This window comes from Gymnoscopelus braueri (genome assembly GCF_963280865.1).
Source record: "Gymnoscopelus braueri genome assembly, chromosome: 3".
NCBI classification, from domain to species: Eukaryota; Metazoa; Chordata; class Actinopteri; order Myctophiformes; family Myctophidae; genus Gymnoscopelus; species Gymnoscopelus braueri.
The window spans coordinates 47,862,331-47,889,980 of NC_137612.1; the positions used below are offsets into that span (position 1 = coordinate 47,862,331).

The 27,650-nt window shown below is 41.6% G+C and overlaps 2 protein-coding genes across 2 annotated transcripts in view; one reads left to right on the plus strand and one right to left on the minus strand.

The window, feature by feature from the left end:
* The first annotated feature begins 559 nt into the window (after positions 1-559).
* Positions 560-10,785, plus strand: LOC308082463 (GTPase IMAP family member 8-like). Its single transcript, XM_080424215.1, has 6 exons — positions 560-699; positions 5,619-6,302; positions 7,226-7,341; positions 8,645-9,398; positions 9,827-9,919; positions 10,563-10,785. The coding sequence occupies exons 2-6, from the start codon at positions 5,621-5,623 to the stop codon at positions 10,733-10,735; spliced, it is 1,818 nt and encodes a 605-aa protein (XP_080280341.1). The 5' UTR covers positions 560-699; positions 5,619-5,620; the 3' UTR covers positions 10,736-10,785.
* Positions 10,786-21,056: 10,271 nt separating this feature from the next.
* Positions 21,057-27,650, minus strand: part of LOC308082002 (dedicator of cytokinesis protein 3-like) — a gene marked incomplete at its 3' end in the record, with an annotated part of 230,792 nt that continues 224,198 nt past the window's right edge. Inside the window, 8 exon segments of the mRNA XM_080423612.1 lie at positions 21,057-21,354; positions 21,356-21,729; positions 22,750-22,835; positions 23,569-23,688; positions 24,140-24,227; positions 25,597-25,715; positions 26,174-26,255; positions 26,979-27,117. Coding sequence (XP_080279738.1) covers positions 21,057-21,354; positions 21,356-21,729; positions 22,750-22,835; positions 23,569-23,688; positions 24,140-24,227; positions 25,597-25,715; positions 26,174-26,255; positions 26,979-27,117 — 1,306 coding nt within the window.

A 27,650-nucleotide genomic window follows, 5' to 3' on the forward strand; every position in this document is an offset into this window, starting at 1 on the left:
CAAGTACTGTACTTAAGTACAATTTTGAGGTATTGTTTTACTTTATTGGGGTATTTCCAATTTTCTGTAGGCCTACTTTTACTTCTACTCCACTACATGTCAGAGGCAAATATTGTACTTTTACCCACTACAATTATTTGAAAACTTTAGTTACTAGTTACTTTGTAGATTTAGATTATTATTACGAAACACACATTAACCACATTCAGCCCTATATACATTTCGACCATTTGAAAACAGCCGATCTACAAGCTCACAATGTGATGTTACGCATTGTGAGCTTGCTGATCTGCTATTTTTAAAATATTTTTTTATACATTTTTATACTTTAAAATACATTATACATTTTTATACATTATATTTTTGTGATCAGGGCGTCCTGAGTTGCTCTCAACAGTCTTCCCTGACTAAATAAAGGTAAATACAAATAAGCATTAAAGCATACAATCCAAATGCAGGATGAATGCACTTCTCTTTATAAGTGCAGCATGGTTTTGTGATATCAGCCTCTCTCCAGCTCTCTGATATAAAACAATAAATGATGTGGACTTTAGCCCAGAATCATTCCTTACAGCAGGTTAATGATTACACAATGTTCACCATTTACAGGAATCACTTGTCAGTTACATGTTGACACTGGAGGACGAGGCTTATAGAGTCTGGACTTGTTTCTTCGAAGACAAACTAGACACTAATAAGGTAAGCACTGATCTAACGATACTATTGTTGATGTTGGTGGAAACCTTGTATGTCCACAAAATGGATCCAATGTAATTATTATTTAGTCACAAGCACTTGTTAATACTTTTCATTCGTTCAATATTTATAAAACCCACAGGCAGATGTCACCACTTTCAGGTTTGTCAAATGTGGCTAAAATAGCAGATCTACAAGCTCGCAACGTGTCACAAGGCAATGCTTTGTGAGCTTGTAGATCGGATATTTTCGCTACTTTTGCATATGTGCATCTTGTATCATGAGGAAGGGCATAATGTGGCTAAAATAGCAGGGGCCTGTTCCTCAAAAGGTGAATTAACAAAGCCTGGCCTTAAGCCAAATCAAGGCTTGACAAAGTCGGGTCCGAAAAGCCTCGTTTGTTCCGTTCCTCAGACGCCAAGCCAGGCTGAAAAGGAGCAACTTTGTCGAGCTAGACCTTGTCAAGACAGGCTGTGTCCAGCCAGGATAATGAAGCCAGGCTGAATGGGCGGGGATTCGCCGGCGACGTATTTCTATAAAAGACCATGAACTCGAGCGCAGATTCCTTGAACTTGACCAATCACGGAGTCCAAAACCAGAGCAGCGTTCTTCTCTGTGGCTGAATAGCAGCACTGCAGCAGCTCATGAAATCATACAAGGAAGTAAAATGTATTTAAGCAAGAAAGGAAACGCGACCGCAATAAATAGATCCAGGGAGAAAGCATGGCAAAGTATTGCACACACACACAGTGTGTGTGTGTGTGTGTGTGTGTGTGTGTGTGTGTGTGTGTGTGTGTGTGTGTGTGTGTGTGTGTGTGTGTGTGTGTGTGTGTGTGTGTGTGTGTGTGTGTGTGTGTGTGTGTGTGTGTGTGTGTGTGTGTGTGTGTGTGTGTGTGTGTGTGTGTGTGTGTGTGTGTGTGTGTGTGTTTGAGACGGACGGGCAACGGGACGAACGGGACGAACGGGAACGGGAACGGGACGGGGACGGGGACGGGGGGGGGGTGTACTGCGACGGGGGCCACAACGGGACAGGACGGGACGGGGGACGGGGGGGGGGGGGTTGACCGCGACAGGGGGCTGTGACGGGATGAGCGGGGGGGACGGGACGGGACGAGACACGCAATAAATAACCCCACATTTGCAAGACCACTTTGGTAGAGGTTTGGGTTGTGTAGTTACCTTGCCATCATGATGTAACTCCAAAGGTGGACAAGAAATAAAAAATAATTTCTCCATTGACTAGAAATTGATAATTTAAAATATGCTCCTCATTGACTTACAAAGAGGCTCCTTTAAACCCTTAACTAATAATTTATATATATATATATATATATATATATAAATTATTAGTTACGGGTATATGTGTGTGTATGTATGTGTCAGACATTTTTTATAATATTTAAAAAAAAATGGAATATATTATCAAACATCTAACAACAAGATGAACTATAGTGTTAACTATAACAGAGTGACAATTACATATCACATGAGTCATTGTGAAACAATTATGATTATGATTCATGGTCACACACTATTTCAGTAATTAATTTGATTATATCTTATTGTATTTATTTCATTTTATTTGAATGCAGGGTCATTAAAATGAGTCCATATACAAACACATGTTTTGAATTAACTGTGGAAAAACTTGAAGAACAAGGCACTAGATTAAGTAAGCTTGGCTGTTAGCCTGCTCCTGACCAGGCTAACTTCACAGCTAAATTGCCATGGTAACTAAGCTAGGCTTGCTTCAATTCTCTTTTGAGGAATCGGATAAGGCTAAACTTAGCCAGGGTGAACTGGCTAAACTAATCTTCAAGATAATTCACCTTTTGAGGAACCGAGTCAGCTCTAATCCTGGCTAAATTAAGCCAGGATAGGTGGAAAAGCCAGGCTTTAGCTCTAATTCACCTTTTGAGGAACAGGCTGATCTACAAGCTCACAACGAACCAAACTTGTGTATGTTTCCTTTTTATGCCCTTCCTCATGATACAAGATGCACATATGCAAAAGTAGCGAAAATATCCGATCTACAAGCTCACAAAGCATTGCCTTGTGACACGTTGTGAGCTTGTAGATCTGCTATTTTAGCCACATTATGCCCTTCCTCATGATACAAGATGCACGGTCGGTACAGTTTGTAAGGATCAGGCATTCGTGGAATGAGCAACACAGCTAAATGTGTGGGTAGCGTCTCCAAAAGAATGACCAAAATCACCCAATATGCTTCTGTTGGTAATCACTCTTGTTTTGAGCAACCTGCCAGTACACACCTGCTGAGAGGTGTGTGCCACTAGTCACAGGTGTGTGACTGCCTCACAGGTGAGTGACTGGCACCTGAACATGGATTCTGCAACTTTGTTGAGTTTGTGTATGCTCCAAGCAGCAACACTGCCCCATGGAAAGATGCCACGTTTGTCCCTTCAGGATAAGGCCTGTGCAATAGGGCAAGTGAAGCTGGTGTTCCATTATGCAGAGTGACAGCATTATTTGGTGTCTTTCCATGGGGATAGTGTTGCTGCTTGGAGCATACACAACTCAACAAAGTTGCAGAACCCATGTTCAGGTGCCAGTCACTCACCTGTGAGGCAGTCACACACCTGTGACTAGTGGCACACACCTCTCAGCAGGTGTGTGCTGGCAGGTTGCTCAAAACAAGAGCGATTACCAACAGAAGCATATTGGGTGATTTTGGCAATTATTTTGGAGGCACTACCCACACGTTTAGCTGTGTTGCTCATTCCACGAATGCCCGATCCTTACAAGCTGTACCTCGTTGTAAGGTGACTATTCAACGATAGAAATGATATAAAATACAATACCAATTGGTATTACTAAAGGGGAGATATCATTGACCGAAGTTAAGTTTCCAAAGTTTTTTTTAGAAGTTTATTTTCTTAATTTTTTTTGGTATTTGATTTTTTTTTAAAGCATATTTTAAATGTTCCACATACAACAACTGACAGACATACTCTTAACAAAACAAACAAGAACAGACAAGTAGGGGTCCTCCAGTTCCATTGTTCATCAACACCATCAGTAAAAAGAAAAAAAACAAAACAAACATAACCAGTCACTTAAGACACAAGTCACCACACTCCATATAGCTCATAATCACACAAAAGCATAGGCTTAGGCATCAAAGTCTATCTGAGGGGAGGGTTCAGGCCCACAGTGCATTGACCTTTTAGAAAGATCTGTGAGATTTCGGTGGGGAAGAGATCCATTAGCGGGGCCCACAACTTTAGAAAAGAGGCTTCATTGCCTCTTTATACTGCACACAGTCTTTCGTGGGGGAGCACACCAAAAATCTCTTTATACCAGAGTTGTATGGTAGGGGGCTTATCCTTAATCCAATTGATCAAAATGCATTTTCGAGCTAATAATAGGAATTTGTAAAATAAATAAAATAAATAAAATAAATAAAATAAATAAAATAAATAAAATAAATAAAATAAATAAAATAAATAAAATAAATAAAATAAATAAAATAAATAAAATAAAATAAAATAAATAAAATAAATAAAATAAATAAAATAAATAAAATAAATAAAATAAAATAAAATAAAATAAAATAAAATAAAATAAAATAAAATAAAATAAAATAAAATAAAATAAAATAAAATAAAATAAAATAAAATAAAATAAAATAAAATAAAATAAAATAAAATAAAATAAAATAAAATAAATAAATAAAATAAATAAATAAATAAATAAAATAAAATAAAATAAAATAAAATAAAATAAAATAAAACTCTCAAAGTGAGGTTCCTTGGGGGTCTCTGCAGCAAAATGTGTTTATGTAGCATCAAAATCATTGTTAGCTTGTAGATCTGCTATGTTCAAGAATGTCTTGTGGGGGGGGGGGGGGGTCCTTACAAGTGCGACTTACAAGAGACGCGACTCGTGTCACTTGATTAGATTGAGAGTCCTTGTCCTTCATTGGAGCAACTTAGCCCCGCCCCCTATTCTTATTGGTCAATATTTCATATTTTCTCTGTTTTGCCGTAACTTTTGAACAGTCTGTCGTATAGTTATGAGTCGTCTCATTGGACTCGGTTGAAAATCCTTGCCCTTCATTAGAGTTACTTTAGAGTCTGCTCCCTGTTCTGATTGGTCGATATTTGCCCCTAACGTGGACAGAGGTGCGAGAGCCCTTGAAAATGTTCAAATCAGCCTCATGGTGGCGCTATAAAAGGCCAATTTGCGTTTTTAACTGTAGCTGCACCGATCTGCGTGAAAATTTGCATGCATACTCCATAGAGGCCAAGGAAAAACATCTGCCCTGCATTTTTCACATTAGCCTTTTATAGCGCCACAAATCGGTACACATGATCTCTATAGTCATGTGATCAAGATGGATCTGTTTGATTTTTCATATTCCATCCTGATTGGCTAACATTGACATCTAAAGTTTGCAGGAGTGGCCCGTTTTGAACAAAATGCCGCAAATCATGAACACAGCGTCCGATTGCGGTGGAACTTTGCACGCACATTCGCACTACGTTGAAGAACAAACGCCACCCTTTTAACATTGCCCTATTATAGCGTCTTTTTTATATTACTCCTACACATTTTGTCCAAACATCATGCAAATCAGTACACATTATCTCTATAGTCAAGTGATCAAGATGGTTCCGTCCGATTTTTATATTCCTGATTGGCAAATTCTGAACATTGCTGGCCCACAATAACCTACCTGACCTGGCGGAGACCTGTGCTCCGAGGAGCACTTTTTCTAGTAATTATTATTATTATTATTATTATTATTATTATTATTATTATTATTATTACCCTTATTATTATTATTGTCGTCGTCGTCGTCGTCGTCGTCGTTGTTGTTGCCGTTGTTGTTGTTGTTGTTGTTGTTGTTGTCGTTGTTGTTGTAACCTATTGTGACTAAACAATGTTTTCTTTGACAGGAATGGCTTACCTCAGAATTGTGTCGTTGGGAGAGTATGACTTCATACTCATGAATTCAGCAGTAAACACCATTCTGGGAGGAAATGTTTTGAAAACTAATCAGAGGTCAGGGCAGTGTGAGGTAAGACATGGTGAAGTAGCAGGGAGACATCTGACAGTGGTGGACTCACCAGGCTGGTTCCATGACACCTCAGAGATGGTCAAACTGGACATCCAGAACAGTGTGTGTCTCTGTCCTCCTGGACCACATGCTGTTCTTCTGTCGGTTCCTCTTGATAATGCTTTCACCAAAACAGATAGAGCAGTAGTAGAGGAACACATGTCACTTCTGTCACAGAGCGTGTGGAGTCACACTATAGTACTGTTCACCAGGGGAGACTGTCTGGGAGACACAAGCATTGAGCAGCACATTGAGGCTGGAGGGGAACACCTCCGCTGGCTTGTTGACAAATGTGGGAACAGGTATCATGTCTTCAACAATAAGAAGAGAGATGACACTCAGGTCACACAGCTGCTGGAGAAGATAGAACAGATGGTGGCAGGAAACAGAGGTGGACACTGTGAAGTTGATGGAGATGTTGCAGAGAAGTTGTCAGAGAGGAAGAGGAACATAGAGGAACATGTCCTGACATTGACGACCAAGACACACAGACAGAGAACTGTTCTGAAAGCTCTGTTTGAAGGTGATGATTATAAAAATCAATCAATGAATCAATGAATCAGTCAGTCAGTCAGTCAGTCAGTCAGTCAGTCAGTCAGGCTGGCTGGTAAATTATTAAGTGCGAGGCGTTGTGAGCTAGGGGGGGAAATAAGGGGGGGGGGGGGATTAATTAAGTTATATAAATATAAAAAAGACAAAAAATAAATGAAGAAGGAGGCTAGGACGGCCAAGTACATAAAGGGGGTAAAAGGTCATAGTGTCGCAAAAGTCACATGGTCAGGCATTAATCATTAGTTATCAATCATAATCATTAGTCTGCAAACCGGGCATAACACCTGGTAGTGGAGTATACTGTATGGAGATAAATATCTGCATGTTAATATCGGCCCACCGCCCACCCATACTGTCTAATCTGCCATCGCCAATGGTAGTTGTGTAGGTGTTGTGTAGTTGTGTTGATAGTGAGTACCCGTGTCTGTCAATAATGGGCGACACCTACCTTTACAAGCTCACAATGTGTCACGATAAGACACGTTCTGAGCTTGTAGATCGGCTATTTTTGGTACTTGTGTGCGACACTTTTGTATGATGAAGTAGGGTATTCATTTATGGAAAAATACTTCTAAAAAGCTGAAATATGGAGCTACAATGTTTCTGCCCGACAGCAGCAATATGAAGGCTGCTGTAAATGTTAAGTTTGATGTTATAACTGATTTAATGACAAAACGATTTACATATTCCAGGCATTAATTGATACATTTTCAACACATTTACATAATTGATCACATGAGAACATACAATATATAATACCATGTGAGCAATATGTTACTGTTCTGTGGTCAATTCAGCCAAAATTGTTAATAATAATGAATATACTGTAGCTTAATCTCTGAATCCAGGCCTTAAATAGTGAAATAGTGAACTAATGTAGAGTTTGTGTGTCAGGAGAACATCAGAGTCTTCCAGATGTGAAGCTGATGTTGGTTGGTGGAACAAAGATTATGAGGAGCTGGGCTGGAGAAGTCATACTGGATGAGAGGGATGTGTTTACAGAATGGAGCGTGAGTGATATTATATGAACTTCATGTTATAATGAATGACCTCAAAGTAATAAATAGATCAAATATAAATGTTTTCTGATGCTAATTCATAACAGCATACTTTCGTATGCTGTTATGAATGTTTGAGCCATCATGTGACCAATGAACTGTCAGTGATCAATACACGCACACACACACACACACACACACACACACACACACACACACACACACACACACACACACACACACACACACACACACACACACACACACACACACACACACACACACACACACACACATTGTCCATTACATTTACATGACATCCGTCTTCTGTATTCTGACAGTTAACATTTCAAATGACACAAATGACTCTTGTACCATTCTTCCTCCTGATAAATAATAGAATGATGTTTACATTGTTCACTCTACTGTATAGTTTGTCTTTATTATTCATGTTGCTATTGGTTCTGTAACTGTCACTGTACTTATGTCCATTGTGTTTGATTTATATACAGTGGTTAAAAGCTGATTTGTTGACAGTCCAACACATACATTTTCATTCTCTCCATAATCTTTCATGCAAGCCTTCTGTGTTTTACACTTAAATTTAACTGTGATCGGTGGTCAGGCACGTGCACACATAGACACCCAAGGGGGCTTGAGCCCCTGCCCTTTTACCCACCTTTAAAAAGTGTCCTCTCCAAACCATGAATTCAGCATTTACTATGGTGAAATAATTACAAACACCCTCTCTCTCCATGCCATACTCGAAGGCAGCATTCAAGAGAATTGCCTTTTCCAAACTCTCCTGAACTTGAATGCAGCATTTTTAAAGAATTGCCCTCTGTGTATGCCGATGTCGTATGCTGCATCTCTATTGATTATACCTAGTTGAGAGCTGCGTCGTGCACTGAAAATAGCCGATTTACAAGCTCACAACACGTCGCACTGCTCCATGTTGTGAGCTTGTAGATCTGCTATTTTCGGTTTAGAAATGTCAAACAAAATTCCGGTCAAAAGTGCCCTTTTCAAACCCTCTGACATTCTCTGCATGTCCTTGTCCGTGGTCTTACTTCCATATTGTAGCTCTTCACTGGCTGCAATTATTAACCATCTTCATATTAGGTTTAATAATTCTATAATAGTTCAATATAGTTCATTTAATTTCTGTTACTGTGGTGCTATTATACAAAGCTTGGGGGAGGAGGGGGTCTTTATTTAAGACAGAATAGTCGTTTGGATTATGGTTTGGCTTCAAACCTCCTAAGTCACATGTATTGATTATTATGACTAACATACAGTAAACCTCATATTTCAGAACAAACCTACAGAATGTGTCAGACAACAGAGACGAGTTGCTGACAAAAATGTGAGTGTGGTGATCTGTCCAGACTGGTCGACTACGCCTCCATCACAGAAGATCAAAGATGTCCTTCTACACGGTGTGACTCTGTGTTCTCCTGGACCCCACGCTGTCCTGTTGAATGTTCCTGTCAGGTACACTTTTTCTGAAGCTGACAGGAGATCAGTGGAGGAACACATGGAGCTGCTGGGGGACAGAGTCTGGAGACACACTCTGGTTCTGTTCACAGGGGGATACGTTCTGGGAGAGAGACGTGTTGAGGAGTACATAGAGTCTGAAGGAGAACCTCTGAGGTGGATCCTGAAGAAATGTGGCTACATGTACCATGTTCTAGACTTCACCAAGGAAAACATCTCAGAAGTAAAAGAGCTGGTGGAGAAAGTAGAAGACATGGTGACGAGGAACAGAGGACACTTTGCACCTTCAGACTCAAGAGAAGACAGGTCTGTCAGAGACGCAGGACACCTCAGGGAGAGACATGAGACGAGACAGATGACTCTGTTTGAAAGACTAACAGGAAAGAAAACATTAACCGATGGAGTATGGAACAGCCTGGGAGAAGAATGGAGGAGGAGAGAGGAGGAATGGAAGAGGAGAGAGGAGGAGATGATAGAGAGGATGTTTAAGTTTGTGGTGAGGGAGCCAGAAGAACCAACCCTGCCAGCTGTCAAGAGAAGAAGGAAGAGCATAGAATGGTATCCTCCAAGCAGTGAGTATCAATATAATTGATCTGATAACACTGAAAATAACATTTAAATGTGATCTCTTTGTTTTGCAGTGACTTTTCTAAATGTAACATTACTTCAGCATATACATTAAATTACCTCCTTATGAAATTACAAACACACACTTACAAACACTTAAGTTAGGAACATTTACTTTCACCCATTTAAGGGCTGAGGACTCCCCCCCCCCCACACACACACACTAACTACTACTACCAGTAATAATAATATTGTATTAATAATAAGAAGTATATTGTTGTGTTGTCTTATGTTCCAGTGAGTGGTGGTATAAATGATCATAATTATTATTGTTATTATTAGTATTAATAATAATAATAATAATAATAATAATAATAATAATAATAATAATAATACAACAAATAATATAAGTATATTGTTGTGTGTGTTGCAGTGAGTGGTGGAACACCATCTGAAGCAGGAAGGTCATACAGCCTGCCAGCTGTCAAGAGAAGAACGAAGAGCATAGAATGGTATCCTCCAAGCAGTGAGTATCAATATAATTGATCTGATAACACCGAAGATAACATTTCAATGTGATCTCTTTTTTTTTACAGTGACTTTTCTAAATTTTTCTTCATCAGATAAACTCATAAAAAGATTCTTGAAAAACAGTGACCTAGACTTCAGTAAAGATTCCTTTCAGTAATATTGCATATACATTAAATTACCTCCATTAAACTACAAACACACACTTACAAACACTTAAGCTAGGAACATTTACATTCACCCATTTAAGGGCTGAGTACTCGCCCACCCCACACAGCATGCACACGCACACGCACACGCGCACACACACGCACGCACGCACGCACGCACGCACGCACGCACGCACGCACGCACGCACGCACGCACGCACACACACACACACACACACACACACACACACACACACACACACACACACACACACACACACACACACACACACACACACACACACACACACTACTACTACTACTACTACCAATAATATTGTATTCATAATAAGAAGCATATTGTTGTGTTGTCTTATGTTCCAGTGAGTGGTGGTATAAATTATTATCATAATTATTATTGTTATTATCATTCTTAACAATAATAATGATAATAATACAAATAATATAAGTATATTGTTGTGTGTGTTGCAGTGAGTGGTGGAACACCATCTGAAGCAGGAAGTTCATACCGCTGGTCACCTGACAAGGTTTGTGATTGGCTGCTGACGAGTCATGCTGGACCAATAACGCCCTCTTCAGGACTTGGAAGTGAAGTTTCCAGCCAGCTTGATTTTATGAGCGTGAAAGATGAAGATGATTCATAGATATAAATCAGACAATTAAGAAAAATAATTACACCAATTATCACATCAAGAATCATATGGAAGCATGGAATACACAATATAACTGCCAAAAATCTCATAAAACTCATAGAAAAATAGTAGCCTATATGCATTAAAAGTAGCTCAAAATGTACCTAATCATATTGAATTAATTACTAAGTAATTATTCAAGTTGTTTGGAACTTAGTCAATACTCTTTTTGAACATACATGTCACAATATTGATGTTTAAATCAGTAAACCTTTATCTAGGAGAGTCACATTGAAGTTCTAGACATTATTTACAAGTGACCTTGTCACTGTCTGGGCCTGTCCTCTGCTTTGCCCCCCCCCCTGATTTTCACTGATTTTGGGGTTGAACCTGCCGGTGTGCACAGCTGAAGGCCGTCAGGCTAATGACATTATTATTTAAGTTTCTACCTGCCGGTTGGCCGGTGCTTGAATGTAAAACCTACGTCACAAGATGAATGTTTCTTAGTTCTGTGTTTTGTCTACCTGTCCCTCTTGTAGAGGAGTACCTCTGTTTATTTGTAAAGTTAAAGTAAAGTATATTTTCCGTGTCCGTGTTCTGCGTTTGGGATCCTCCTCGTGTCTCCTCGTGGCTTGAATGTACTGTCACACCGTGACAGTACATTCAAGTTGGGGGTGGGAGCCCTCGAGAGGAGCCAGCTGTGTCTGGATGTGTTGCTGGACACGATGGCCCGAGTGGAGTTCCGGATGGAGTGCCTGGAGGCGACCCTGGCCGGGGGCCAGACGTCCATTCTTTTACGGGTCCAGTCGATGTGAGAGGGGATGCTGCAGGCCGAGGGAGCGCCCCAGTGAGCCCCGGCGTTGGATGCGACGGTCCAGACAGACACCGTGGAGATGGGAGCCGTCTGGGCGTTGGGCGCCGGCTCTTCGGGAGCCTCCTCCCCGCGGGAGAGTCCGTCGCCCAAAGTCCTCGTCGAGTGACCGCCGTCCCCTCCCCTGTGTTAGGGAGCACCGCGAACAGTCTCCGCCTGCGGTGGTAGCACACTGTCCGGCCCGAGTGAGAGAGGGCCGCCGGCTGTCCCCGGCCATCACCCATCTCCGTCTCCTGCGAGGGAGGACCTGCTGGAGCCCGCTGCCGGAGAGCTCGTACGCATTGCTCCGGACGAACTTGAGCGGCGGTTCCGGCGGGGCCTGTACTGTGGCGTTGCGGGCCACTACCATAGAGGTATAATATAACTAGAGGGCGGATTGCCCCGCCCCCAGCTATCATTTCAATGAATGTGCTCAGTGGCGTTTTGAAGCACCCGGAAACCTGCCGGAAGTAGAATTATTGGTTCGATTTTGACCACCCGTAGAGTTATGAGCATGTGCACTAGTGTCCTTTTTGCGTTCTACGGCAGCCCGTGTGTCAAGGATTGAACGCGAGATATTTATTAAATACACTCGAGATGCATATTTATATGTAAATGCATATGTATGTATGTATAATATGTTTACATATTTATATGTATAAATATAAATATCTGTCAGTATGTTTTGCGCGTGCATGTATTTCTCCCCGCCTGCAGTTCCAGCTTTGGCCACTGGGGTGGCAGCTTCAATGTTTCTCAGCAACTCTGGGGGCTTGGCCACTACCTGCTGGAGTGTCCAGTGAGACCTGTGCGGCCCAGGCATTAGAAGTTACGTTTATTTTTGGTCCGTTGCTTTCAGTCTTTGTTTTTTGAGTTTTGCTCTGGTTTTGTGGTTCACCCTTGCTTTTTGTTTTTCCTCCCTTTCTTCTTCTCTCTATAAGTCCTTTTCTTGCCCCAGCTCCTTCTTCTCCAAAGGGTCACCGGCAACGAGTGGCTGGCGGCCTGCCGAGGCGTTTGGTCCAGGACTGGCGACTCCGGATCCTTGTGCTGTAGCTGGTCGGATCCCGTGATTGAGTCCACGAATGCACAATCCTTACAAGTAGTACAGTACCTCGCTGTAAATGTGACTAATAAATGTAAATGTGACTAATCACGCTTTCCAACTATATAAAATACAATACCAATTGGCAATTGTTATTATTGAATATAAAGTTGAGTTTCCCAGAGCCTCTCTTGTTAGGTGGGTGATAGTGTCATCCAATGTGACACAGGACAGTACTCACAGACCTCCTGTAGAAGAGCTGCAGTAGGCTGAGTGGTGCAGTCCCTTAATGTTGGCCACGACGGGGAAAAGGCAGTCCTGGTGGGTTCCCCTAAGCAACTGACATCTGCAACAGGCTAACAGACGTTACTAAATATTCTTATTTTATTTTAAAAAAAGTTCTCACAGGTTGAGTTACACACACACAGTTTACTAAACGTCTTGTGTGTTCATTCCAATCACTGAACACGCTAAAAGGGTTTATCTTCTACCACTGGGTGGGATATCAAAACAAAATGCCACACCTTGAACTGTAGCTAAACTAAAAAAATAAATGAATTTCAGAGCACACTGTAACTAGGCAGTCTGGCACTAAACGGAAGCTCAACCACAATGTCACATGGATTCTCAATGGCTGACAAGATATGGCATTCTACCCTCAAGTAGAAAACCTTAATTGGCTAATACATGCAGGAAGCTGAATTAGACAACCATTCAATTGCACACCCCATGAAGCCTTGAATCCATGGATTTCTTTGTGTTTTTGTCGCATTCCTAAGCTAATAATTTGATTCCTGTCTCCTACCGGCTAATGTATCCGGTAGGAGACACAAAGTAGATTATGTGTGTCTCCTACCGGAAATACACCCGGGCATCAAATTATTGGCTTAGGAATGCGACAAAAAACAAAATAAATCCATGTATTCAAGGCTTCATGGGGTGTGCAATTGATAGAAACAAATCATTTTTTGGGTGAACTCCTCCTTTAACTGAAGCAAAACATTGTCCAGTATTGTACAAATCGCAATAAAATACACAAGTTTATACTGACAGTTGGCCAGAAATTATATTTTCACTCCTGTCTGCGCATGTCTGCCTCCATCAGTGAGTCCGTCTGTGTGTGTGTCTGTCTGTGAAGTCAACTCCATAGACACAGAACAGAACAGTAAGAAACACTGCCTCTATAAACAACCTTTGACTTCCTTCAGGCTGGTTTAGACATGCTCTAAATGACTTAATTACTTTTATTGTCAGCTGTTAACCTCATGCATTGTTTTTAACTAGGTGTGTTTGTTCCGTTGGTTAGACTGTAAGATATTATTTGAGGAGATCAGCAACAAGTTACATATTAACCACTTAGACCCTGTTCACTTCAGAATCATCTTTATTGTCAAATCACAGGTTTACGTTGTAAAGCAATGGGTTAAAAAAAAAGTTTTTGTTCAAGCTTTTCGGGAAAGAGAGGAAGGATAGAGATAGAGGAAGAGCAAGGAGAAAAGCACAGGATAGAAAAACAGGTCAAATTATCTAAAGATAAAACAGTATAACATGATTTTAAAATAATCAACATCAATTAAAACAGGTTGCATTTAGAATGACCAAAGTTGATATCCAGTATCTGACTCAAAGTGATCTATAGGCCCTAAACTATGTGATGAATCTGACAACCAGTCCAAATTCAAATCTACACCAAACAAAATTTCATTGTTTGTTTTTAAAGCACTGAACGGACTTGCTCCTATTTATATTTTTGACCTCTTGTCTCCCCACAAACCCACCTGCAATCTTAGATCAGCACACAAACTTTTACTTGTCCCCCCCAGACAAACCTTGTGACGGAAGGTGACAGGGCATTCGCTGCTAGGGCTCCATTTCTGTGGAACCAACTCCCCCTGCAAATTAGACAGGCCACTTCGGTGTCCACTTTTAAAAACCTTTTAAAAACTCATTACTTTAGAATGGCCTTTAGCTAGAAGGAATAGTCAGCTATTTCTCTGCTTTCACTCTTATTTTTGGTCTTATTATTTTTGTATGGTTCCTTTGTTTTTACATTTTCCATCATTGAATTGCCTTTATATTCCCTGTGTATGTATTGTATTTGTATTGTTAAGCACTTTGTAAACCTGTTTTTGAAAAGTGCTATATAAATAAAGTTTATTATTTATTAATCAGAAGCTCTGAATTGGCAAAAGAAGAGTGCAGTTCAGCCTAGCCTGGGATCAATACCTTTTTCGGGTTTATGATCCGGTCAGGAGCGGAAGTCCTACGTCACAAGGCGTGTCATCAGGCGGCCGGAACCCGCAAGCCTCAACCTCCGGTAACTCCAGCCGCGATCAAGGGCCTACCTAATAAAATCCTTGATGCGGCTAAGTTTAGCTTATTTTTAAAATACAAAATAAATATAAATGTGAGTGTACTTTCCGGAGACTATTTAGAGTCTGTCTACCTTTGTTATCCCACGGGGAAATTCTATGCCATTTAAATAGGGATTGGGGAACCAAAACAAAGCGGCTCCGCAAAACCGGAACACGCAACCGGATCACACAGGCGATTTAATAACGAATACCAGGCTTTCCTCCAAGGTGGAAAGACTGGTGATGCGAGGTTAAGCCAGTAGATTTAGTGAATCTGCAGCAGCAGAGGAATCTATAGTGCGTAGCAAAAACTCCTGAAGGGAGCGTTAACAAGTGTCATTTGGAGTGGCGGACATCTTGGTGGGGGATAAACAGGTTGACTTAACATTGACCCCCACCAGTATTTCTGCAGCTACTATGCCACGCCCCTAATATTGAAGTGCAGCATGCCCAGACCTTTCCTTCATTTAAAAGTAGGGGTGTGCCGATAATTTCACGATACGATACAATTGAATACACAATATTGGGCTCACACTTACGATTACGATTAAGCACAAAGTAATAAAGTGTTGGCACGCAAAAGGCGTAAGTGACGTTTTAGCTCAAATGCAATATATATATTTTTTGTATTTAAAACTTTTTTTTTGCTTTTTGCTCTCCTGTAAAATTCTGAAAATGTCACTTACGCCCTTTGCGCTACAAGCCCTCGATGGTCAGTATCCTGGTGTCAGTATCCTGGTGTCTGTGAAGTACAGGCAGCTCTGTGTAGGATTGTGCATTCAGTCTCATGCCATTATACTGACATGACACTGACCATAATACTGATATGATACTGACTTGATACTGACATGATACTGACCATGATACTGACAGGATACTGACCATTATACTGACCATGATACTGACATGATACTGACCATGATACTGACATGATACTGACATGATACTGACCATGATACTGACAGGATACTGACCATGATACTGACAGGATACTGACCATTATACTGACCATGATACTGACATGATACTGACCATGATACTGACATGATACTGACCATGATACTGACAGGATACTGACCATTATACTGACCATTATACTGACCATGATACTGACATGATACTGACCATGATACTGACAGGATACTGACCATTATACTGACCATGATACTGACATGATACTGACCATGATACCGACCATGATACTGACCATGATACTGACCATAATACTGACATGATACTGACCATGATACTGACCATGATACTGACATGATACTGACCATAATACTGACATGATACTGACATGATACTGACCATGATACTGACCATAATACTGACAGGATACTGACCATGATACTGACCATAATACTCACATGATACTGACCATGATACTGACATGATACTGACCATAATACTGACTTGATACTGACCAGCCATGCCATCTGCTACTTAATAGCCTATTATTTCCACATTTCAAGCAATACAGGGTAAGTAATCAATGAAAAATATGTAGATTTTTGGGTGTAGTATCCTTTTAATCATAAATCCACAACACAGCAGTTAAGTGAGTAGGAAAAAAAGAGTAAGTATTTACATCTAAAGTCGTTTACGTCACAGTTTCATATCCATGCTAACAAAATTGAGAAGGTTTGATATATACAGTACAAGAAATGCTTCTTTGCATCGTTGTACAAAGAAATCCCTTCGTAGTAACCAGCTGGACTTGTCATTGATGCAAAAAACCCACAAAATGATCCACTACTCCCAAATAATAATAATAATAATTATTATTATAGTAACTATAATAACAATAATATGACAAAAAGGAAGTTGTATATATTTGTTGGCTGTTGTCATCGTCTAGGTTTAAAAACAGTTTTACATCAGAAAGTACAAGGCAAGACAATTAAACACAATCTATACAAGGTTCACCTTCAGTTTCTCCTGTACATACACTCGCTTCTAACTCTGTACACCCAGAATGCAAGCTGTGATCATCGGCCATGCTCTGAATATCAGCTCTCTTTTCACATTGCATTCCTCCCTCGCTTTATCCACTATAGCATTTACAAGAAAAAAAGAAAAACAATTTCCAAAAGACATCTAACAAAGATCATCAACGTCATAACTGTGTTCAGTCCATTAGTGTTGGCCTGTCTCTATTCTAAACTTCTATCCCTGGTGGGAGGGCATCCCTAAAGTATATTTTTGTTAAAACAAATATCTTTAAATTGGGAAGTTTGTTTTGAAGTATGGAGGATTGAAATAACAGGCCTCTCTTTGTAACTTGCAATTACAATGAGCCAGACTGTTTTATCTCATTGGTTCTCAAAGTGGGGGGACCCATGGGTCCTTGGAGGGATACCAGGACCAGGGGGTCCCCAGCAAAATTTGTTATTTAAGCATCACAATCATTTTGTGCAAATCTTCATATCTTTTATCTAAAAGGCGTTCATTTTTTAACACAAATCTTTGCTTCTGGGGGTCCCTGGCACAACATATTTTCAGGTGGGGGTCCACGGCTGATACATTATTTTTTTTGTTGCAGGTTTGCAGGTTAATAAAAGTACAACAACAAAAAGCATGTCGATTCTCATATAGTCACCAAGAGAATTTGACATGGTCGTTTTGAAAAACGAGTCGATCAATCAGTCGTGAACCCAAGTTTACTTAAGAGTCTTCTGTGAGGGATTCTATTGACTAGATGTGACAGTCTTTCAGCTCTCATGTGAACATTTGGCTGGTTGAAGCCAACCTATCTCAATTCAAACAGACAGGCCAGGTGAATGGGTAATCCAATCATGTCATGTACATATCATTGGTTAACCCGTTCAATCCAGGAACGCACCTACAAATGTCTTCTAAATCTAAATGTTGGTGGTTCTCAAACTTTTTCCAAGTCAAGGACCCCCAAAATTATAATGTATTTTGTTCCAGGGACCCCCAAATCTATATTCATAGATTTGCACAAATTTGCAAGATTTTTCAAAAATAGCAGATCTACAAGCTCATAGTGCGGCACTCGGTGCCGCGCTATGAGCTTGTATATCTGCTATTTTTGAATAGCCAAAGTATAAAATAATGGTTACAGCTAAAATCTAAAATGACACAGATACGTTCCCTGGTTGAATGGATTAAATGATAATTGTATATTGACCCTCATTTAGTTCATTCAACTTAATTCAACCTCAGACTGTCATGATTTTCACATGTACAGTCAAAAAAACAACTGTAAAAGAGCGGGCAACAAGAAACATTTATCATAATGTTCTTAGAGCATTGCCATGAGCATTTATATTGATCCCTTTGAGTAAGAAAAAGGCCATACACCGGGATAAATGCTATAAATAGTTGAGCACGGCTGTTAAGAACACCATTTTAAAACACTCTCTGGAGAAAGCTAAACAAAACAAAAAAACACCACATTGTCTATTCACACTCAAAGACGACAAACCACATTTTCTTTCAGTGCTTTAGTGAAATAATGCCCTTTGCAAGTAAAGATACTGTCACGTCTGTTCACTGAATCACGTTGAGAAGAATCCCCAAATTCTCCCGCCGTCTTTCATATTGTTCATAGTGTCCAGGATGCACTATAACAATAACGGAAACCTATTGCATTGTATTTACATGTGGTTAAGAAAACCAATGAGCAAACCATTCAGTGATTCAGCCTAATGAGATGGGTGATCGTTTCACCCTTTTTTTCAACCCTGAAAACAACCCCAAAGTTCTTTCTGTCAGGCAATTCAACAGACCCCAAATTGCTTCTGTGTTGGCTGAAAGTACGTATAGTGCCTCCCATGGAATTACTTACCATACATTAGGCTTAGTAGAAACATTCTAGTCTACGGTTCCTCTTTAGTCTTCATCGCTCAGTTCGGTACAGATACATTGACAAGGGGAAAAAGACGGTCCATTGAATTAGGTCCAGTGTTTACCAATAGTGGCTGAATATAAGAAAGTGCTGGCCACTTAAAATTCTTGCACAAAACTCTCAAAGAGTTCTAATCTTCACAGTTAGTCCACACCTCTGCCAATGAGACCAAATCCTACAGCTACCACTTATTGTACTTGACTCTGTTATGATTCCAATTCAATTCCAACAGACGAAATGATCACTAAACATATTCCAGTGGTTACAAGTTTAGCTATCCCTATGGCCAGGACAGCACAGTCCCAAGTTATATGGCGGCTTTCACTGAATTATCATGCATACAAAAAGGGTACCCTGATATAAATGTGGATAGTTGTTATATAAAACTTTCTATGTACATTTTCTATATAAATGTCATCCATTAACCACTTAAGCCCAATGTTATACTTCATCACACAACGGTGTCACGCGTAAAAAAAAGGCGGAAATAGCCAATCTACAAGCTCACAACGCATTGCAGCGCGACGCATTGTGAGCTTGTATGTTGGCTATTTTTTCTATGCACACACCTCTCGATTTTGTTTATTAATTTTGTTTCACTCTACTACTTTGCTTGTGCACAATCCAAGCTGAATCCATTCAGCTTCTAGGATGCGTTTGAAGTAAACCCCTGGGTTTATGAATCTGTTTAACGGGGGTGTGAGGCGGGGGCTGACGTCGCGTCCCACTAAACGTCCCACTTTTAAAGGAGTGGCCACCACCAACCATCCAGCAGCTCCCATGGCTGTATTTGTCTTGCATATTTCTACGTAACTTTAACAACTTTCCCATTCAATCCACAATATAAGGTTGAATACACTAAATCATATGATATATATGGTTATTTATACTATATTAAATATATCTATATAGTTTAGAATATATTTGTAGTTTGCCATCTTTCGTAAAATATATATATACTATATATACGTATTCCTTTCACCTTTGTGAGGCTTATGAGAGGAAGCCTTGACTTGTCTTGTGGAAACAAACTGAAAAGAGTGACATCTTTTGACTCAGCCCCTTGGGTTGTCGCTGCGAGGTTTATACAAGGAGCCATCTTTTTTTTTTGTACGGTGGCCTGTTTAGTTCAATAATCACACGCAAGGGAGTGAGGATTCATTCAAGTAGTATCGGAGCAAATACACAACCAAATCCTCTGTGTTAATGTATCCATTAGTAACTCCCAGAGTGTACAAATGGAACCAAATTGGACCCTCATGTTTCCATTCCATTTGTACGCTCTCTGATTTGAATTAAAAACTCAGGATTTTACAGTGCACACCATCATTCCAACTCCACTGCTTCCCTTCTCCTCTCTAGACTCATCATGTCCTTTCTCTTTTCAGTCTACTGTTCTTCACTCTTCTCATCCACTACGAGCTACATCAATCTACTCCCCACCCGCCAGTGTACTCTGCGTTTATAAAAAATACACGGAGAGTTGCAGAAAGAAGGTTTTGGTGCCATGTTCGTGCCTTATAAAGTGCTGCTCATGACATTTGAAAAGAGAGGCATCAATAGGATGGAATCAGGGTTTTCATGGTCCAATAGTAATTCCTTGACCCTTTGTGTTTGATGGATGACCTACGAGCCATGTTTTCTCTGTGAAGTTAAGTACAAAAACACACAGTATGTGTCTCATGACTCTATACTTATATTAAAATCAAACTCATATTTTGAGTCTATGCAATTACTGTATAGAATCAAAAAAAGAAAAATCCATCTCTCTCTATTAGATCAAATTATATGGTTGGCTTAAAAAAATGTGTTTATATTCATCCAGTTAGGCGGACACGAAAAAACAAACATTCGCTTTGAGGATAACGTTATAAAAGGATGTTGCGATAAATGCAATAAATGAATGAATTTCGAGAGCGAATGCAGTGATTTGTTCATGCTATGAAAGGGCACTTTTCCTCAGCTGTGTTCATTACACCGATGATTAAAATTATTATATATTTTTTTATTATGCAAAAAATGCATGAAGGAAATCCAGCATTCACGGACCTGGTCCACTTTCTCTTGACATCACATTATGACCTTTAACATAAACCTTAATCCAGCTCTCTCTCTCTCTCTCTCTCTCTCTCTCTCTCTCTCTCTCTCTCTCTCTCTCTCTGTGTGTGTGTGAATGGAGTCCATGCACCACGTTGGCCAAACGTCTAATAGACTCACTCCTCGCCGACGCCGTGCTCCCACGCCACCCTGGCCTGCTCTTCCTTGGCTCCTCCCCCTCCTCCTCCTCCTCCTATGGCGGGCTGGGAGATGACGCACGGCACAGCTCTGGGTGCGGGGGCCGGGGTCGGAGGAGGGGGAGGGTCCTCCTCTGGGATGCACCCCTCCCTGAGGTAGGGCTTGGGGGGCAGCACGGGCGGGGGCTGGTGGTGGTGGTGGTAGAGGGGCGGCTGGTGGTGGTAGTGCGGGTAGAAGTAGTGGTGGTACTGGGGGAGGACGTGGGGGGGCTGGGGGGGGGAGGGTCTCCGGACCCTGGGCCAACACCTCTCCGAGGCCGAGCGGCTGCGAGTGGCTGCGGGAGGGCAGGGGCTTGTTGGCGGCGTCCAGGACCTCGGGCTCGGACACGCTGTAGCGGACGGGCAGGTAAAGGGAGTCGGGGTCCTCCTGGTGGTCCGCGGTGGTCCAGGCCTGGCCGCCGCCGCCGCCGGGGACCGACTCCAGGGTGTCCGTGCGGCTGGGGGGAGGGTCCGAGGAGGAGGCGGGGCCTCCGAAGTTGCTCTCGCTGAGGGAGGAGACGCCGGAGCTGGCGCTGCCCGACAGCGTGGAGTTACTGCCATCCAGGTTGGACTGTGGACTGGTGGGCGAGGCAGGTATAGGGTGCAGGGGAGACTTGAGAGAGAGACAGAGAGAGAGAGAGAGTGTTAGGCTGTGTGTACACACCAAACGCCCTTTAAGAAGAAAGCTGTCAAGAGTGCCTTTTTCTGCTGAAAAAAATGAAAGAAGAAGAGAAGGTCATGCACAATCTCATTGGCTCTCCCAGATCGTTACTCTGACCTCAACCACACCAAACCCATGCCTACATTAACACCTAAACACAACCATGTCAACATTGTACCTACAAAGTCAACCATCTCTAACCTAATACCTACTATACCTACCTGCCATTTTAACATGATACATGGAACCTGAATTTAGGCAATCCGCTTTTAACACAATGCATCATGGGTATGATATGGCCAGTTCAGGAGCCACAACCTTTTCCAACAAAACCAAACCTCTCAACAGACAGACAGACAGACAGACAGACAGACAGACAGACAGACAGACAGACAGACAGACAGACAGACAGACAGACAGACAGACAGACAGACAGACATTCAAAGCAGCATCCAAACAGACCGGTAAACAGGAGAGTGGGGGACAGGGTTGCCATGTCTGCTTGCTTATTATAAGCGACTTTGGGCTTGCTTTTCTGTAATGTTGCTTGTAAATATTGGTAGTTGCAGGTTGTGTTTTTGTGGGCTTGTTTCTAAAGTGTAGTTGCATATTTGGGCTTGCTTCCTAAATGTTGTTTAAACCACTGGTTCTCAAACATTTTCATGTCAAGGACCCCCAAATTAATACAATTTGTGTTGTTAAAATGTTTCAATAATATTCGTACATTTTCTTTCCAAGATGTTTTTGGTTGTGAGCTTGTAGATCGGCTATTTTCAATGCCAGTACAGGTACACAGTATAGGTTTAAAGTGCTCATGTGGCCTATAGTCACTTCTTTTAGGCTTGTGTTCATAGACCTGGTTGCTTATTTCTCTCGCAAAGTCTGGCAACACTGGTGGGAAGGGTGGGGGGGGAGCAGAGGAGGGCTGGAAAAGGAGACAGAGGAGGAGGCGGAGGAGGAGGAGGAGGGTACCTTTCTTAAGGAGCGCGCGGGGAGAGCTGGAGGGAGGTCGCTGAGCTGCTGGTGGAAAGCGTCAAAGTGCATCGACAGGAGTTGGCCTACAGGGGGAGACAACAGCACGAGCCGCTCAGAGATAAGAGGCACAGACACCACAACACATATGAGGAGAAGGTGGAGGAGGTGGAAAAGAAGGAGAGGAAAATGAGGAGACGCGACAGGATAGAGAAGAAGGGGTAGATAGGAGGATGTATGGAGGCAAATGGGTAGGTGTGTAGAGCATAATGGAGGTTTGTGAGTGAACATGTAGTTAGTATTATCTTCATGAGAAGCACATGTCCTCACAATGGTGGAAAGATGGGCGAAATCATGAGAAGATGAGGAGGACATTCTGCCTCCAATCTGCAATATGGTCTCTGTCGGGTGGAAACCTCATATGTTCAAAACTGTTACTTTACAGGATTCAAATTCAAAAACAGCAAAATGGAAGAAGAGAAGAGAAGTGAAGTGAAGAGAAGAGAAGAGAAGAGAAGAGAAGAGAAGAGAAGTGAAGTGAAGTGAAGAGAAGAGAAGAGAAGAGAAGAGAAGAGAAGAGAAGAGAAGAGAAGAGAAGAGAAGAGAAGAGAAGAGAAGAGAAGAGAAGAGAAGAGAAGAGAAGAGAAGAGAAGAGAAGAGAAGAGAAGAGAAGAGAATCACTCTCACACACACACACACACACACACACACACACACACACACACACACACACACACACACACACACACACACACGTAGTATATATATATAGTATAGTATATAGTATATAGTATATATATAGTATAAGAGCAGTCTTACCATGAGGTAGGCTGCGTGGGGGTACAGGAGGTGCCATCACACCGCCAACGTGAGCCGCCAGGAACGGAAGAGTGTCTCTGGTGCCACTGTCCAGACTCCAACTACTGGGAGTAGTGAGAACTACAGAGGAGAGGAGAGGAGAGGAGAGGAGAGGAGAGGAGAGGAGAGGAGAGGAGAGGAGAGGAGAGGAGAGGAGAGGAGAGGAGAGGAGAAGAGGAGAGTGAGACATGACGGCCATGGCTCTCGTAATCATCATCCTAAACCTTTAACCCATAAGACCTGAGGCCAATTCTACAAATGCCTTCTAAATCAGTAGTTCTCAGACTTTGAAGGTTTTTCAAAAATGTAAAAATAGCAAATGTACAAGCACGCAGCGCGAAGTGACGCGCTGTGAGGCTTAGGAATGAGACAACATCCCAAAAAATATCCAATCGATAGAAAAAAAGTAATTTTTTGGGTGAACTATCCCTTTACAATCATTGTTTTATTTCATGGCCTTCCTGCCCTGGCACCAAAGGCCAAGCGGCCTTGACCGTAAAATGAGGGAATTCCAGGCGTGGCGTGTACCTACCTTTCTCAGCAACAGAGAGGTTGGGGTCACTGCAGGGCTTGCAGGGACCAATCACCTGATGGAACAATGCTCTCTGGAAGCTGGTGGGCTGGAGAAAGACACCATGACATCAGATATGTTGTACCATCACAAAAAGCATCATAATGTATCGGGCACAAACCTCTTCATATTCTTGAACTTTTTGTTTTTCGCGTAACTTAACGCCCTACTTGATCATACTAAAGCGTCACGCAAAAGTAGTAGATCCACAAGCTCGAAACACATATGAGGTTTCCACCCGACAGAGACGATATTATCCATAACCCCCATACAGTACATAATAGTGACCCAATAATATTAGCCTTTATTTATATGGTAACGTTTCAAAAGTTTTAAAGAGTTTTAAAAGTGATTAACCGAATTGTGAACAGAATAACACAATGAATAAATATAAGACATCAGTGGGATGATGCTCAATCAAACAGAGCAAATCCCACTTAACTTCATGTCATGAGTAAAACATGTTTTAAATCTATTCAAACCAATACTAAGGCAGATGGACAGGTGGAGTTAAAGATGGATAAATACATGAATGGCTGCATTCTTCTAGATTAGAGAAAATATAGATTTATTTATTCATTTATTTATTAATTTATTTACTTACTTAATTATTTACTTATTTATTCATTTATTTGCTTATTTGTTTATTTGTTTATTTATTGAATTCAGAAACACTTCTCTACTGAAATGCATGCTTGTCAGAAATGTTTTGACATCATAGATGTTGGGGTATACCTGTCCATTCTCATTGATGTTGGGGTACTAGAGATGCGCGGATCGCTGTTTTAGCCGCGGTTGCCGCAGTTAACCGCAGTTTGGGTGGATTTGGGTCAATCAAATATAATAATGAATTAATATTGGATAAACCGCGGGTGAAAAAAATTGGGAATTACATTAATGATATCAATCTATAGGCCTATTATAGCTTTTAAAAAGCACGAAATCTCGCCGTGCGTGCGTTTGTAGTATTTTAATATTACGTCATTTTACATCAGGCACAAATTAGCCGCCTACTGCACGTTACACCGGCAAGGGGTCTTTGTACCGGCTGCAGCAAGTCTTGCCAAGTTTTGCGAGAGAAATAAGCAGCAAGGTCTATGAAAACAAGCCCAAAACAAGCGCCAAATCACCCCAAAAGTCGCTTATAAAACGCAGACAGTTGAAAGCGAAAGTAAAATAAATTGTTGTTGTTACCATAGATATGGATTGTATACAGTCACTACATCGCGACAGACAGTGGTGAGTAACATTGTTGAAAACTAACGTCAGGAAAATCATAATAATTTGATGCGGTTGGTGCGGATCTAGAAATAGTATGGTATAATTAACCGCGGTTGGATGGCGGGTGGATAATGAACATGTATGCGGATTTTGGGTGACGATGTACCCCTATCCGCGCATCTCTATGGGGTACATACCTGTCCATTCTCATTGATGTTGGGGTACATGGCACTGCTGGGCCTCTCCCTGTGTGGCGGCAGCAACATCAGCATCTCTCGGTTGTGTCTGTATTTGTCCGGCAGAGAAGGAGAGCCTACTGTAAAGAAAGAGAGAAGTTTGACAGAAACTGATCAGCAATAGGCCTATATACAGTATATTGTCCCCCCCACAAATATAAGTGTACCCCCAAATTAGATTTAAAACATATCTCCATATCATAAACTTCAAAATCAACACTTTTGTCGTGTTTAGCTGGTGTTCTTATCCAGAGCCTCATTCCCTGGCCTGTAGATCATGGTCCTTAGAAGAAAAGCTGCACTAGGAATAGACTCTTATAGTTTTAATGTGAAAGTAGGTTCAGAATTAGAATACTGCTTTGAAGGACAAGGGATGTTTACTTCTTTATTTATTTATTAGGGAATTAAATGCAATGGTACAAAGATACAGGTGCATATATGCATGTACAACTATATCCCTCTTTCTATCAGTTGACTTTGTGAAGATCAGAGGGATTTCTGTGGTTTGGAAGTGGAACCCATCCGAGTAGATTCTTACCTCTGATGGTGGAGGGGGCGGAGTTAATCATCTGAGAGGGAGCAGAATGGGTGGAGCTAAGACTGGAGGAGGAGGGGCTTGGCTGTAGAAAGATCATAAAAAGGGGGAAGAGGTAAAGCATTATTACTAGAGATACATGTATAAATCACAGTCAAATCAAAAAGTTAGAATATGGAGATAAGAGGTTTCTGCCCGACAGCAACGAAATGTAAAATCAATTGAAACCAAATAAACAACAGCTACGATGCAGAGGATTTCTCTAAACAATACTGAGTCTAAAAGACCCGCTAGCAGCCTCTAGAGGCTATGCTGCTCCTTACACCCAACTGGAAGAAAAGTGGTTTGAACCAACAACCATTTCCATCCTTTAGACTAGAGCCCTGTGCTCTCACTAGTGGGACAAAAAAAAAACAGCAAAGAAAACTGTCTCTGTTTCTATGTCAGTGGTTCTCAAACCTTTCCATGTCAAGGACCCCCAAAATGATATGTATTAAGGCTGCCTAGTGCCTACCCCCATCTCAAAATATGTTGTTCCAGGGACCTCCAAAAGCAAAACGTTGAGTTAAAAATGTTCGCTTTAAAATATATACATTCAAAGATTTGCACAAATGTTCACGATTTTTCAAAAATAGCTGATCTACAATCTCTGTGTCGTGCTATGAGCTTGTATATCTGCTATTTTTCAATAGCCAAAGTATAACATAATGGTTTAAGTGGTTACACAGATGTGTTTCTGGTTAACAGAAAAAACTAGCCCAAAGACGCTTATAATAAGCAGACATGGCAACGCTGCCCCCTGACCCACCTGCATGCGGTAGAAGTCGTCAGGGTGCTCCACCACCACGCCGTCTGCCAGGATGAGGAGGTTCCCTATGGTCCCACCGGCCTCGCTGCTTTGGTGAGAGGAGAGAGAGTTTCTCACTGCGGTCAACACAGCTATAGGACTGGAGGAGACGCCGGGGGAGGAGAGGAGAGGAGAGAGGGAGGGAGGGAGGGAGGGATGGAGGGAGGAAGAGGAGAGAGGGATGGAGGGAGAGAGGGAAGAGAGGTCAGAGAGAGGGGGAGAGGGGGGGAAAGGAAGACAAGGAGAGGAGAGGAGAGGAGAGGAGAGGAGAGGAGAGGAGAGGAGAGGAGAGGAGAGGAGAGGAGAGGAGAGGAGAGGAGAGGAGAGGAGAGGAGAGGAGAGGAGAGGAGAGGAGAGGAGGAAACAGAGAAGGGAAGGAAAAGAGGAGATAGGGAGGGAAAAAGAGGGATAGAAGGGGTGGGAGTGGGAATAGGAAGGAGAGAGAGGGGGAAAGCAAGAAACCCCAAAAAGGGAAGGGATGTGCGGGAAGAACGAATTGACGAAGCAGCCATGCAGGATGGATGAGAGGAATGTGAGGAGAGAAGAGAAATGGAATGGAATGGTAGAAAAAGAGAACATATGGCAATGTTACAACACAGATAGATACACAGACAGATAGATACACAGAAAGAC